Genomic DNA, 12,929 nt, shown 5'->3' with positions numbered 1-12,929 from the left:
AAGCTGGGAGATTCACTCAGCTTCACCTGCAGACAAGCATCTCACCCCGTATTGAATTCCGGACCTTCCCACAGCGAATATCCCATTAATTCCCCAGCATAATAACCTATCCTCCCTCCTCCTCTTTCCATATCTTTGTTTATCTCGCCACTTTCACTCTCACTCCTTCTCCCCTTTCCATCCACCTCACCCTATTTACTCTCCCTCCTGTTGCCACCCAATTTTTCAAAACTTTTATTGATTATTATTAAGGCCTGCGAACGCAATCAGCCTCAAGCTCCAGTACTAGGTATTAGCTGTTTCAGCGCCAGACCCTGCAGGGATCAGCTAGCTAAATCAGCGTGATACAGACCCAGGCGTCCCCTGATCGAAGTCATAATAGATTGTGCTAAAATTAACCACAAACAGGAGCTCTTATCTCCCAGGCAGGATTGGGTCTATGCATTGATTTATGGTGAAACTCAATGAGTAAGGTCTGGGGCCTAGTGTTTATCTTGGGGATATTGGATGGTAGAGAAATCTGAGAAGCACCAAAAAGAGACTCAGAAGCCCAGCCAGAATGTGCTGACTGCAAGTCTCTCTGCCTTGTTTCAGGAAGTCCTCGGGTGTCCAGTCAGCGTGTTTAACTCCTTAACCTTGGTGCATAATATACTATATATACACACTACATATACTATGACTGCTTTCATATTGATCCTTTACTCGTTTTGTGAACATGGCTGATGCTTTGTACTGTGATATCAAAATAGAAACACAACAGTAATTGACGGAGGAAAAGCGCAGTGCGTCGAGAGGGTTCAGGGCATAGCGCTGCTCGTGTTCAGCACATTAGACTCAGGTTGAGTGTTGGGGAATTAAATATTGATCCTTTAATTCTTGTTCCCATCTCTCCAGTAAAGGGACATGCTGGTTCCACCTGCAGATCTTATTGAAGGAGAATGAAGCTAATGGAGGAATAGCGTCATACTTTTCTCTCTGTTAGTTCTCAGTAACATGTAGTTTACATTATTTGGAGATACTATGATGGATATCACTGAAATTGTGTTTGTTTTAAGACAATGCGTGAGCTTAGAATTATAAGGTTCTATCTCCGTTTAGGGTAGTTCAGAGATATTGAGCGTCAAAGTTTTTACATTCCATTATGTTTTGTGAGATGGAACCTTTGTATTTAATGAATTACTAACTACAAAATGTCAACATTTTAAAAATAACACCACACATGCATTAATAAACACCTAATGGATCAGATTATGTAAAAAACTAAATTTTGACAAAAATGGAGATAGAACCTTAGAGGAAGTTAATCAATGGAATGGAGGTGGGGGAAATCAGAGGATGGTCATTGTAATGCATGGAAGGAAGGAATGATCAGTTCCATGCTTTAATATGACCCCATCCTCCTGATGGAGTGTGATTACCGGCATGCCAATGGCAGAAGAAGACCTGGCTGAAGAATATGACGCAAATGGGATGATTATTTATGACTCAGGGGTGTTAGGCTACTGGAGATTGTTATGTAGATTGGGGGGGGGGGGGTCAGTTTCTTTTCAATTCAGGAAGTTACTGTGGATAAATCCAATTTGAATTAAACATTGAAAAGCATTTTGGAATTGGAGTTGGAATTTCAGTTTACATTTTGGAAATGGAATTAACCTCAACCATAACATGGTCCTCTGTGTCAGCTGGCCTGGACATAATAACATATTTGCTATTGTAAAGAAACAATGGTCGGAAAACATCTAATGTTTCCTCAAATTATACTACACTGCCCCCAAGTGGTGGTATCACAGTCAGTAAACAACGCATTCATTTCTGAAAGAAGTACGTGACTTGCAGTTGCTTTTTGACAGATGACATTTATTCCACACTGCATCTGACATTGGAATCACTAGAAAGTCGAAATTTGTGCACAAGATTCAGAAGGAGGAGAAAAGGTTTTCTAAATCATATGTATATAAAGCTGTGTGGGCATGTGATCCCTTCATGGGATCAGGAGCAAGTCCACACACACACACACACACACACACACACACACACACACACACACACACACACACACACACACACACACACACACACAAATTAGGTAGTAATACTACGTACTATCTACAGTAGAAGATAGACTTACAGGCACTGGTAACACACACCTCTATGAGAACAATGTGACTATGCTCTGTGCAGCCCATAGTTTACCTCACCAAGGTACTGTAATCTCAGTTTAAATCTGGTTAGGTAAACCTGGGCTGAGTGATGATTGTTGCGAGCCATTTGGATACAACATGAAATTGGAAGCTCAGAACTTTGGAGGTTTCAATCGCATCATGAAACACACATGAACGCAAAAAACATCTTAGAATGAACGTAAAACATCAACAAAGGACTTTTTGAAGGTGTGAATGTACTTCTTTACAACATATAGAAGGTAAGACCACTGTAGAGGTACAGCATAACGGAATGAATATTTTCGTCACAGCTTGTTGGGCGACACAGAGAAGAAGGTTTCAACTTTGGTCACACCGTGGTACAGACACTCAACACAATACTTGAGAGTAACTTGGAGAGATCGGATGGTTTACTCCTGTCGACATCGATTAATGCACATTCACATTTGTATGACGACATAGACCACCTCTCAGGTTAGTTTTAGTTCACTATCGGACATCACTGTTTCCCAATGGGATTTGTCCCTAACACCAGTCCTTTGAGCTGCAGAGCAGAGTTGTATTAACGGATATAAGACAATACTAAGACATGAGGAGATATTGGCCTTATGTGACCAGCTACATGGTCCCACTCCCACACCAACAACCCACTGACCCTCTCTCTGAGAGATCCTTTACTGGGGCAATACTATTCTCTTAGTATTAGGGAGGGCGGGGGGGGGGGGGGTGTTTGGCAGTAACAGCTGAAGCAAGACTACACTCCATTGGTCCTTTGATAGGACTCCTCACCAATCACCACTGCTGACACAGAGAGGTGATCCCACGGCCTTCGGCACAGCATGAGGCAGACTTGAACCATGAGACCCTCTCTGTGTCCAGCTCTGTGTCCAGCTCTGTGTCCAGCTCTGTGTCCAGCTCTCACAGGTGCGTTAAGGGTTGTGTTTGTTTAGGACTGCTAGAGAACCTTTCGTCGTCTTTATATAGATAAATACCATCGGTACTCATTCGAACCGTGTCCATGGGACGTCTGTAGTTGGTGTGTAAAAGCCGGATGTTTTGGTAGTAAGATGGTTCCGGGGCTGCTCCTCTCTTCACAGGTGGTCCGCCGGAGTCTTCGAAGGTGCTCCCTCCACTGAGCGAGCACGTGCAGAGCAGCTTGATCCACAGCCTAGTGACCAATCACACCACTGTGAGAGTGTCTCTTCCTTGTTCTGGTCTCAGGCGAGCGTCAGTGGACGCCCTCCTCCAGCGAGCCCTTCGCCTGCCAGATCTTCACCGTCCGGTCACTGCCACACAAGAACGCAACGTCACAAACTCAATCATCATCATCGTCCATAGGCAGAACTATGGCTGGTTGACTGGCCAGTGTTTCAGATGCTCAATGTGTTTACGCAGAGGGTTAGGCTGCAACCATTACTAATACCATGCTATTAACCCTGTTATCATTATTGATTAGGGTTAGGGTCAGGTTTTAGGGTTAGAGATAAACTATCATTAGTGGTATTAACCTTATAACCAAGCTGTTAAACCTTATACCATCAATCATTGTATTAACCCTATAACCAAGCTATTAACTCAATACCATCATGAATGGTTTACGGTTAGGGTTGGGGTTTCAGTAAGGGTTGAGGTCAACAGTTAAACTCACTCAGAAGCAGTAAACAGCTGGTTACTGTTGGTGGCCAGGCCGTTGACAGGGCTGTCATGTCCCCTGATGTCCCCCAGGGGCGCCAGTGAGTCAGAGTGCCAGAGCCGCAGCAGGCCGCCCCGGCAGGCGCTGAGCAACACCCGGCAGCCTGGTACCACACCCAGGCCACTCACCCAGTCTGTGTGGGCATCCGCCACCTGCTGGAGGGAGGGGAGCACGCAAGCACACAGAGAGGCCGACAGTATGAATGACTCATGTTTATTTATTCATTTTAAATATCTTTTTAGGACATTTCTGCTATTGGCGTAGAGACAGTAGAGACTGACAAGAAGGATGGGTGAGAGAGAAGAAGGGTGACACGCAGGATATGTCATTGGCCAGAATCAACAACAACAACACTTAGGTTGTGGGTTCGATTCCCGCTGGGACCATACATACTGACAAATATATGCACTCACTGCAATGGAAGTCGCTTTGGATAAAAGCGTCAGCTAAATGGCATATATTACATAGAGCGCATGTTACTTCTATACTGGGGCGACAGTGTGAATGACTCATGTTATTGTTTTCATGAACAATTCTATAGAAAAACAACGTCCTCCTTGGAGGATGATACCGTTTTCTCTCGCTACTACTGCTGCTATGATAAGCATGTGGAAACTGGCAAACAGCAAACAAGATAGTGAATAAAGGCCAATGCACACGGCGTGCGATTTTGTCGCAGGACAACATCCGATTGCAATGCACACGGCGTGCGATGCGATTTTGTCGCACCACAAAATTCGATTCTCAACTCACACCATTGAAGTCTATGATAAAATCTCATCCCAATGCACACGGCGTGCGATGCAATATTATCGCACTACAACATTCGATTCTCAATTGTTACGTAGTCGGACCAGGCAGGCTGATTACAATAGGCTCTACCAATATTGCTTGCCTTGCTTCCACAATTTCTACAAGATACAACTGGGCATATTGTGCCTACATGCTTGATTGTTATTATTATGTAATATAGGCGTCTTGTATTTGAGATGGGCCTTGTAGCTATGTGGCATGACACGGAAATAAATCATGCATGCAGTAATTCGTATAGCTAGTAATGTGTATAGTGGCAGCTGTGGGCTATATAGGTGTAGTGGCTGGTTGATGGTGTTGTTCATATCTTGCCCTTGACTGTCAAACCGTTAAAATAGATGGTTGCTCCATCCACAATTGAAGATGTCAGGTTGACTGGTTGACAAGTTATGAGCATTTCGTCATCCATTCAGGTTAACGGTAAATTACATACACGTACGTACAGTAAAGTAAATATTAATTTTGGGTTGCCAGATGTCCGGTTTTCAGTGGACAGTGTCTATACAACGTGTGTACAATTTGGCTGGTCATTCAGTCGTGCTAGATTAGAAATCTGGCAACCCCGTGCAGCCAAAAACGTTATCGTAGATCTTTGAGTAAACTAATATAATATATATAGTATAGTATATATTATAAGTATAAATAACGTTACTTGCTCAAAGATTTACGATAGCCTTTTTGGCTGCACAGTACAAAATACAAATAACAACAATGATAATACCTTTTTAGTAATATTTTATTCACATGTAATATATGCCATCATGTTAAATAACTTAATACCCTCCCTAAAGCACGTATTTCATCAAAAACAAAAACAACATATTCATAAGAATGCAGGTATGCAAAGTTATAGATACGTTCACTGAAAAAGCTTCATGTCAAGTCCTGACAACACTATATTTGTACTTTGAAATTGCATGTATGTATTATGTATGTATTATGTATGTTACACTAATGTTTTTCAAACTACTGTTACAATTAATTTGGTTCCGTTTGTATTGGAAACTGTTATTAAACAGTTTATAAGAGTACAGTAACGTAATAGACTAGTGTTTTGATGCTAGCTCCGAAATGTTAGCTAGCCAGCTAGCCACCTCTTTGTTTGTGAGCCAGGGCCAGCCAGGTAGAAACAAACAACTGTTACAATTAATTTGGTTCCGTTTGTATTGGAAGCTGTTATTAAACAGTTTATAACAGTACAGTACCGTAATAGACTAGTGTTTTGATGCTAGCTCCGAAATGTCTCCGCTCCGCCTACGACTCTCGTTTTTTGGCACTACAATACCCTCCTTAAAGCACATATTTTATACTCTCGCAATGTAGTTGGCATCTTGGTGACGACGGCTCCAATCTCTCCCAGATCCACGTCAAACTCCTGTCTGTTCAACCTGAAGTAAGTTGTCTGGAGCGGTCCTCCTGTACACTACAGACTCAACTGTTGACCAAGTTGAACTCTCATTTCATTGTGAGACTGCAGAATCTCGTAGACCCACAACCAACCGCCTCCTGTTTACGTTATGGAAAATTAGTTGATGCTCAGCAAGCTAGCTGTCTATGACCGAAAGACGTGTGTAAAATGTATGCTCCAGTCTCTCTCCCCGTTATGAGTGACTCAATTAATTTAGATAGACCAGTTGAAGTTTCCCAATTGTCCCATTGTGACGCAATCCGTCGCACCACAAAATTTGACTGTGCGACAAAATCGCACGCTGTGTGCTTTGTCCCATTCAAAACAAATGGAATCGAATTTTCGCAGTGCGATTAAATCGCAAGCCGTGTGCGTGCATTGGCTCATTGAAAACGATGTAATCTAATTTCTCGGTGCGACAAAATCGCACGCCGTGTGCATTGGCCTTAAGCCTTGTTCAATATCCAAGAACTCTTTTTCAAGCTATAGTTATGTTCTACTGTATAATTATGTCACTTTTATTGAGTTTTTAGGCAACTGCCCAGTTTTAGTTTTAGGCTAACAGTAGAGTATAGCAGTATTACCTGCAGCAGGCGTTTGCGTGAGAGGTCCCACTTCTTGATGCAGTGGTCCCTGGAGCCGCTGTAGAGGCTGTCTCCCTGCACCAGCAGGGCCTCGATGCCGTCCTGGTGGCACGGGTCAAAGTTGTGACAGGAGCTGATGCTCCCCTGGGCACCCTCCGTCACCTCAAACATCTGGAACACACACACACACACACACACAACGCAGAGACACAGAGACACACACACAACGCAGAGACACAGAGACACACACACACACACACACACACACACACACACACAACGCAGACACACAAACACACACACACACACACACACACACACACACACACACACAACGCAGACACACACACACACACACACACACACACAGACACACACACAGAACGCAGATACACACACACACAACGCAGACACACACACACACACACACACACACACACACACAACGCAGACACACACACACACACAGACACACACACAGAACGCAGATACACACACACACACACACACACACAACGCAGACACACACACACACACACACACTCACACAACACAGAGACACACACACACACACACACATACAACACAGACACACACACACACACACACACACACACACACACACACACACACACAGACACACACACAGTATATATCAGCAAACATCAAAGGGTTCACCCACAAGCACAGCAAAAGAACCCTTTTGGAACCCTTTTACTTCTTCTCAGAGTGTGTGGTTATGTATAAAGCATTGTAGTTTGTGTTTTTTTAAATAGTAAACCTTCTTTTGCAAGTTCCTGACCCCCTACATTCAACGTTCCCCTTATCAACAGCAGACTCAGTCTAAGACAGTGATGAACAAACCTTGAGGTGATGGTCTTTGGACCCTGTTAGAACCACATCCTGACCATGTCCCGTCTGGTCAACAGTCAGACACATGACCGGGCCGAGGTGACCTGTCAGCTTCCCCGTCGACACAAACCTGGTGATGTCAGAGCACAAAGTGAAGGGGTCATAGTTCACATCTGAAACTCTTCAGTATGATAGTGTTTATCCAAAATACAAGGAACAATCGCAACAACACTTCACTTGAAGGACGACCACCAACCTTAGATATAAATCATAACTTCCATACTGCAGAGTGCCCAGAATTGGAAGGAAGAACACGTAATGTTGGCTGACATTTTGAACACCGCAACAAGATTTATTTCTAAGGTCGGTCTTTGTCCTTCCAAGTGTGCAGTTCTGGATACTGATTGGTCCCTGCTAGTTCTAGAACCTTGAAAAGTTCACTTTACAAAAGTGCTTATGTCTATTGGTCACGCAGGCTTTCGCATTTCAAGTAACGTGTTGGTAGAATAGAAAAAACTACTACTCCAATTATGCAGAACTGGTGTTAATAATCATCATAAAGGTTATCATAAAGGAGTGTCATTGGGCTGTCATTGTCTTTGGTGTCACGATTTTTCTTTTTATGTATCCCCTGTTTAAGCAGAGAAGTCACGTTGAGATTTCGTGACGTTATAATTATAAGGTTCTATCTCATAGATATATCAAAATTGAGTTTTTTACATAATCTGATCCATTAGGTGTTTATTAATGCCTGTGTGGTGTTATTTTTTAAATGTTGACATTTTTTAGTTAGTAATTAATACAATACAAAGGTTCTATCTCACAAAACATAATGGAATGTAAAACCTTTGACGCTCAACTACCCTAAACGGAGATAGAACCTTATAATTCTAAGATTGATATCTCTTTTATTCTCTTTTTATGGGGTAGTGGTGGTCTAGTGGATAGTGAGTTGGACTTGGGATCGGAAGGTTGTGAGTTCAAATCCCGCCTGAAACCACACCACTACTAGTGTGCCCTTGGGTAAGGCACTTAGCCCTCAGTTACTCCAGGGGGAATGGACAGATTTTCTTGCATAAAATAAGTTAAAACAGCTGGCCTCTCCTTACTTTCTGAGGTCCCTTATCATGCTGGAAGTAGTCTCTAGAAGATGGGTACATTGTGGCCATGAAGGCATGCACATGGTCAGCCACAATACTAAAATAAGCTGTGGCATTCAAGTGATGACTGATTGGTATTAACAGACCCAAAGTGGGCCAAGAAAACATTCCTCACACCATTACACCACCTGAATGAATGAGAAGGTGTACAGCAGTTAAGACAGCTGGCCTCTCCTTACTTTCTGAGGTCCCACATGCGGACAGAGTTCCCTGACGCAGCGTAGAGGAAGGACCCTACGGGGTTCAGAGAGACCTGGTTGATCTGGTTCTCTCCTGGAGGGATGGCCAGACTCTTCAGAGACGCACAGCTGTCCCCTGCACTCACCTGGCCAGAGGACCTGGAACACACACACACACACACATACACACATGCGCACACACCCAGGCACGCACACACATGCACACACACATGCATGTACAAACACACGCACACACACACACACACACACACATGCACACGCACACACACACACAGACACACACACACACACACACACACACACACACACACATGCGCCCACACACACACACACACACACACACACACACACACACACACACACACACACACACACGCACACAGCAGTAACGTTAGTGATTATGTCACATGAGTGTACTTACACAAATGTGTAGGTAAAGTACACTGAGAACAGTATATACTGTATGCCATTTAGTTCGCAGTCAGTGCATACATCTTGTCCAGTATATATGGTCCCGCGGGAATTGAACCCACAACCGAAGCGTTGTTAGTGCTCTACCACCTGAGCCACAGAGGACAGTATACTCACGTGAGTGTGCGTATGCACTTGGCGGAGTCTCGGATGTCCCAGACTTTGATGTAGGCGGTGGACACGGTGAAGACCAGGCTGGAACAGTACTTGACGGAGACCACACTGCTGGGGTGGTCCCCCAGAGACATGATCTCCTGACCCGTCACCAGGTTCCACACCTTACACGTACGATCTGACCACACAGGGGAAAGGTCAAAGGTTAGGGGGTCAGTGAGTTTGGTTGAAGTACAGGATTATAGGCAGACGCCACATAGCTGCCCATCTCTGCTCCCTGCCCCTCTCTGTGTAGTCCTAATCAGTCAAGACACGCGCGAGCGCACGCACACACACACACACACACACACACACACACACAGACAGACACACACACACACACACACACACACAGACACACACACACACAGACACACACACACACACACACACACACACACACACACACACACACACACACACACAAAGGGGAGAGCTGCAAGCTGATTAATTGAGTGAAAGAAACATTGCGTTCATACCACACTGGATGTATGAGCAGTAGAGAGCCGTGTGTATACCTTTAGATCCGGTAAAGAGCAGGTCGTCAGTGGAGTCAACACAGAGAACAGGCTTGGTGTGTCCCTGGGCCACGTGAACACACTGCAGCCTAGCAACCCGCCCTGTCTTAGAGGCCGCCACAGGGTTGATCACCCCTCTGTAACACATACACACATTACATTTATATTACATTACATTTTGGGCATTTAGCAGATGCCTTTATCCAAAGCGACTTACAGTAGTAAGTGAATCGTAAGTGAGTGAGTAAATCGTCTATCCATCAGTCATCAATAGAAAAATAAATCTATGCTAGGACCAGGGGCCATTGGCAGTCACAATGCAAGATGCTAGCTTTTTAAAATGTATTATTATACATATTATTTATGTTTTATGTATTTGTGTTATGTTTATGTTTTTTATTTATTTACAGTACAGAAACTGTACAGGGGGTAGAGGGGATGAAGAGGTCTTTAGAAGGGACAGTCAAGATGTAGCCTGAAGAGATGGGTCTTCAGTCTACGGCGGAAGATAGGTAGTGAACACACAACACAACTCTAATCAGCCTACAGCCCAGAACCACAATGTACTGTAGACGTACAGTAGACAGATCAACACACAGACACACAGAGGGTTATACACGTCTGTACATCTCTGTACTCTGTCTATACAAGTCTGAACCGGACCACAGTCAGCTACACAGTGAGCTCAGTGAGCAGACACACCCAAGCAGCCACACTACTACAGTAGAATTTTTCGGGGCGGCTGTGGCGCAGGAGTTAGATTAGCCGGCGTCTAATGATGACAAGGTCGGCAGATTGGTGGTTCGAACCCCGGCTGGCCACATGTCGAGGTGTCCTTGGGCAAGACACTGAACCCCAAATTGCTCTCAATGAGCGGGCCGGTGCCTTGCATGGTAGCTTGCCGCCATTGTTGCGTGAATGTGTGTGTGAATGGGTGAATGAGAGGCTATTAGAGCTAAAGTGAATGGGTGAATGAGAGGCTATTAGAGCTAAAGTGCTTTGGAATAAGGCGCTATATAAGTGCAGTCCATAGAACAGCAGGGGAAGGAGTGTGAATGTATGTTATGTTTTAAATGTGGACCCCACTAAAAGTAGCTCATGCCTATGGGTATAGCTAATGGGGATCCTTCCATTAAATAAACAAATAAACAAACTGTACTGTACCTGTGAGATTCAAATACAGGAGACTCCTCCAACCTGGAACAGAAACAGCAGAAGCCAGTGTAAGAACTAAAGTGTAAGGACTTATAACTGTAGCTAATGACTGTAAGTGTTCAGTGTCTGCCTCGTGCTGCAGGTTGCAGGACTGTGCTGCTATGCAGTGTTATCTTACGCTGGTTTAGTGTCTGATCCTTTGGTCTTGGTGTCCGTGACTATGGGGAGGGCTGTGGGTGTGGGTGTGTGTGTGGGTGTGTGTGTGGTTGTGTGTGTGGGTGTGTGTGCCCTCTCCAACATCCTCCTGCGCGCGAGGGGCGAACGCTCCAAGGACCTCTTCTCAGATCCTGTCGGAGAACGGGCTCCAGAGCTGCAGAGAGACAGACAGACAGACAGACAAATAGACAGAGAGAGAGAGAGCAGGACGGAGTCAGAACAAAAGTACCATGGGTGACAAGTTGGATTCAGATTCGACATACTGTTGGCGAAGCAATGACGTTGTGTTTTTGAGTAGCATATACTGCCGTTTATCTGAGATGTACAAAACAAGTGGTGTGAACTTTGAACCATCTCATGCAAGTAAAGATTTAAATTCCACTAGTATCCTAATCCTACGTTTTCCTGTTGTTGATGCTATCATAAACATTTGTGACGGCTAGCTAGTGAAAGGGAGAACAAGTCGGCAATCGACCAAATGTTCACACTTTTATTCTGAAAAATGTAAATAAATGTCAACGTTGTTGAAATCAATGACACACTTGCTAGTCGAGCCAAAATAGTGTAATGCAATAGATTTGGTGAGTAAGGAAGCAATTTACCATGAGAGGAAGGGGGTTGTGGACTCATTTACCACTCGTACAGGGTTGTAGCTGGAAAACCCTGTACAGTGGTAAATGAGTCCACAACCCCCGCCCTCGAATGGTAAATTGCTTTACTACAACAGCCACCACATAATATAAAAAATAAATACACAGTTGTAACATTAAATTCATGTATTTACAATCATTAATTGTTTCAGAATACATATATCCTTCCGCCACAGAATATAGTCCCATAAACAAGATCAACCATTGCATTGTAGGTCAGCACAGATTGATTGGGAGGCGCATTGATATTGGAAATGCGGTCTGAACAGTGGGTTGTTGAGATATTTACCACTGTTGCTACTAGCCAATCAGAATCCAGTATCCAAACATGCTACTTAGTTAGTGTAGAGTAGTGGGGATTGTAGCACCCTATAATGTAATATTTTCCTGATAATGTAATAACACCTGATAATGTAATAAAATGTCCACTTAACTCAATCGAAAATGTAATAAAACCCAATAATGTAATAATTGACCGATAATGTAATAAAATAACCTGACTGGTATTGTAATAACATTTTTACTGATAATGTAATACCTTATTACATTATTGGGAATTTATTACACTTTCAGGTGGGTCTTTTTTGTTTTCAAACTGATAATGTAATACTTGACAGATAATGTAATACTATGTTAATTTTCAATCCAGAGTTCTACATTTAGTTTTTTAAGAATCTAAGACTGTTGTATACACTGGATTTAAGAATCTAAGAATCTTATTTACACTGGATTTGAAATAACAGAATGACTACTGGGTTAAATGACAGACTTGCATATGTGCAGAGGAAGATGATGAAAGTGATATAATAACAATTTATGAGGGGATATGTAGGCCTATGTTTGTGTCAGGTGTCATGTAAGTGTGTATGTAGGTGTTGAATGAATGAATGCATA

At 43.5% G+C, this 12,929-nt stretch overlaps 1 protein-coding gene across 4 annotated transcripts in view; it reads right to left on the bottom strand.

Moving 5' to 3' along the window:
• Nucleotides 1-1,836: 1,836 nt before the first annotated feature.
• LOC308163447 (kinesin-like protein KIF21A) overlaps nucleotides 1,837-12,929 on the bottom strand; it is a 53,632-nt gene continuing 42,539 nt past the window's right edge. For 2 of the 4 annotated variants that reach the window (XM_080537633.1, XM_080537635.1), the window contains exons 27-35: nucleotides 11,348-11,539; nucleotides 11,179-11,211; nucleotides 10,015-10,151; nucleotides 9,461-9,635; nucleotides 8,852-9,010; nucleotides 7,525-7,642; nucleotides 6,661-6,831; nucleotides 3,811-4,010; nucleotides 1,837-3,448 (exon numbers count right to left, since the gene is read on the bottom strand). In XM_080537633.1, the coding sequence (XP_080393759.1) occupies nucleotides 3,391-3,448; nucleotides 3,811-4,010; nucleotides 6,661-6,831; nucleotides 7,525-7,642; nucleotides 8,852-9,010; nucleotides 9,461-9,635; nucleotides 10,015-10,151; nucleotides 11,179-11,211; nucleotides 11,348-11,539 (1,243 nt within the window). In that variant the 3' untranslated portion in view covers nucleotides 1,837-3,390. The remainder of the gene's footprint in view (nucleotides 3,449-3,810; nucleotides 4,011-6,660; nucleotides 6,832-7,524; nucleotides 7,643-8,851; nucleotides 9,011-9,460; nucleotides 9,636-10,014; nucleotides 10,152-11,178; nucleotides 11,212-11,347; nucleotides 11,540-12,929) is intronic. The other 2 variants (XM_080537634.1, XM_080537636.1) reach the window with 1 other exon arrangement.

Source organism: Nansenia antarctica (assembly GCF_963989245.1).
Source record: "Nansenia antarctica genome assembly, chromosome: 8".
Taxonomy (NCBI): domain Eukaryota; kingdom Metazoa; phylum Chordata; class Actinopteri; order Argentiniformes; family Microstomatidae; genus Nansenia; species Nansenia antarctica.
The sequence above is the reverse complement of the archived record's forward strand: the minus strand, read 5'-3'. Positions and strand labels throughout refer to the sequence as shown.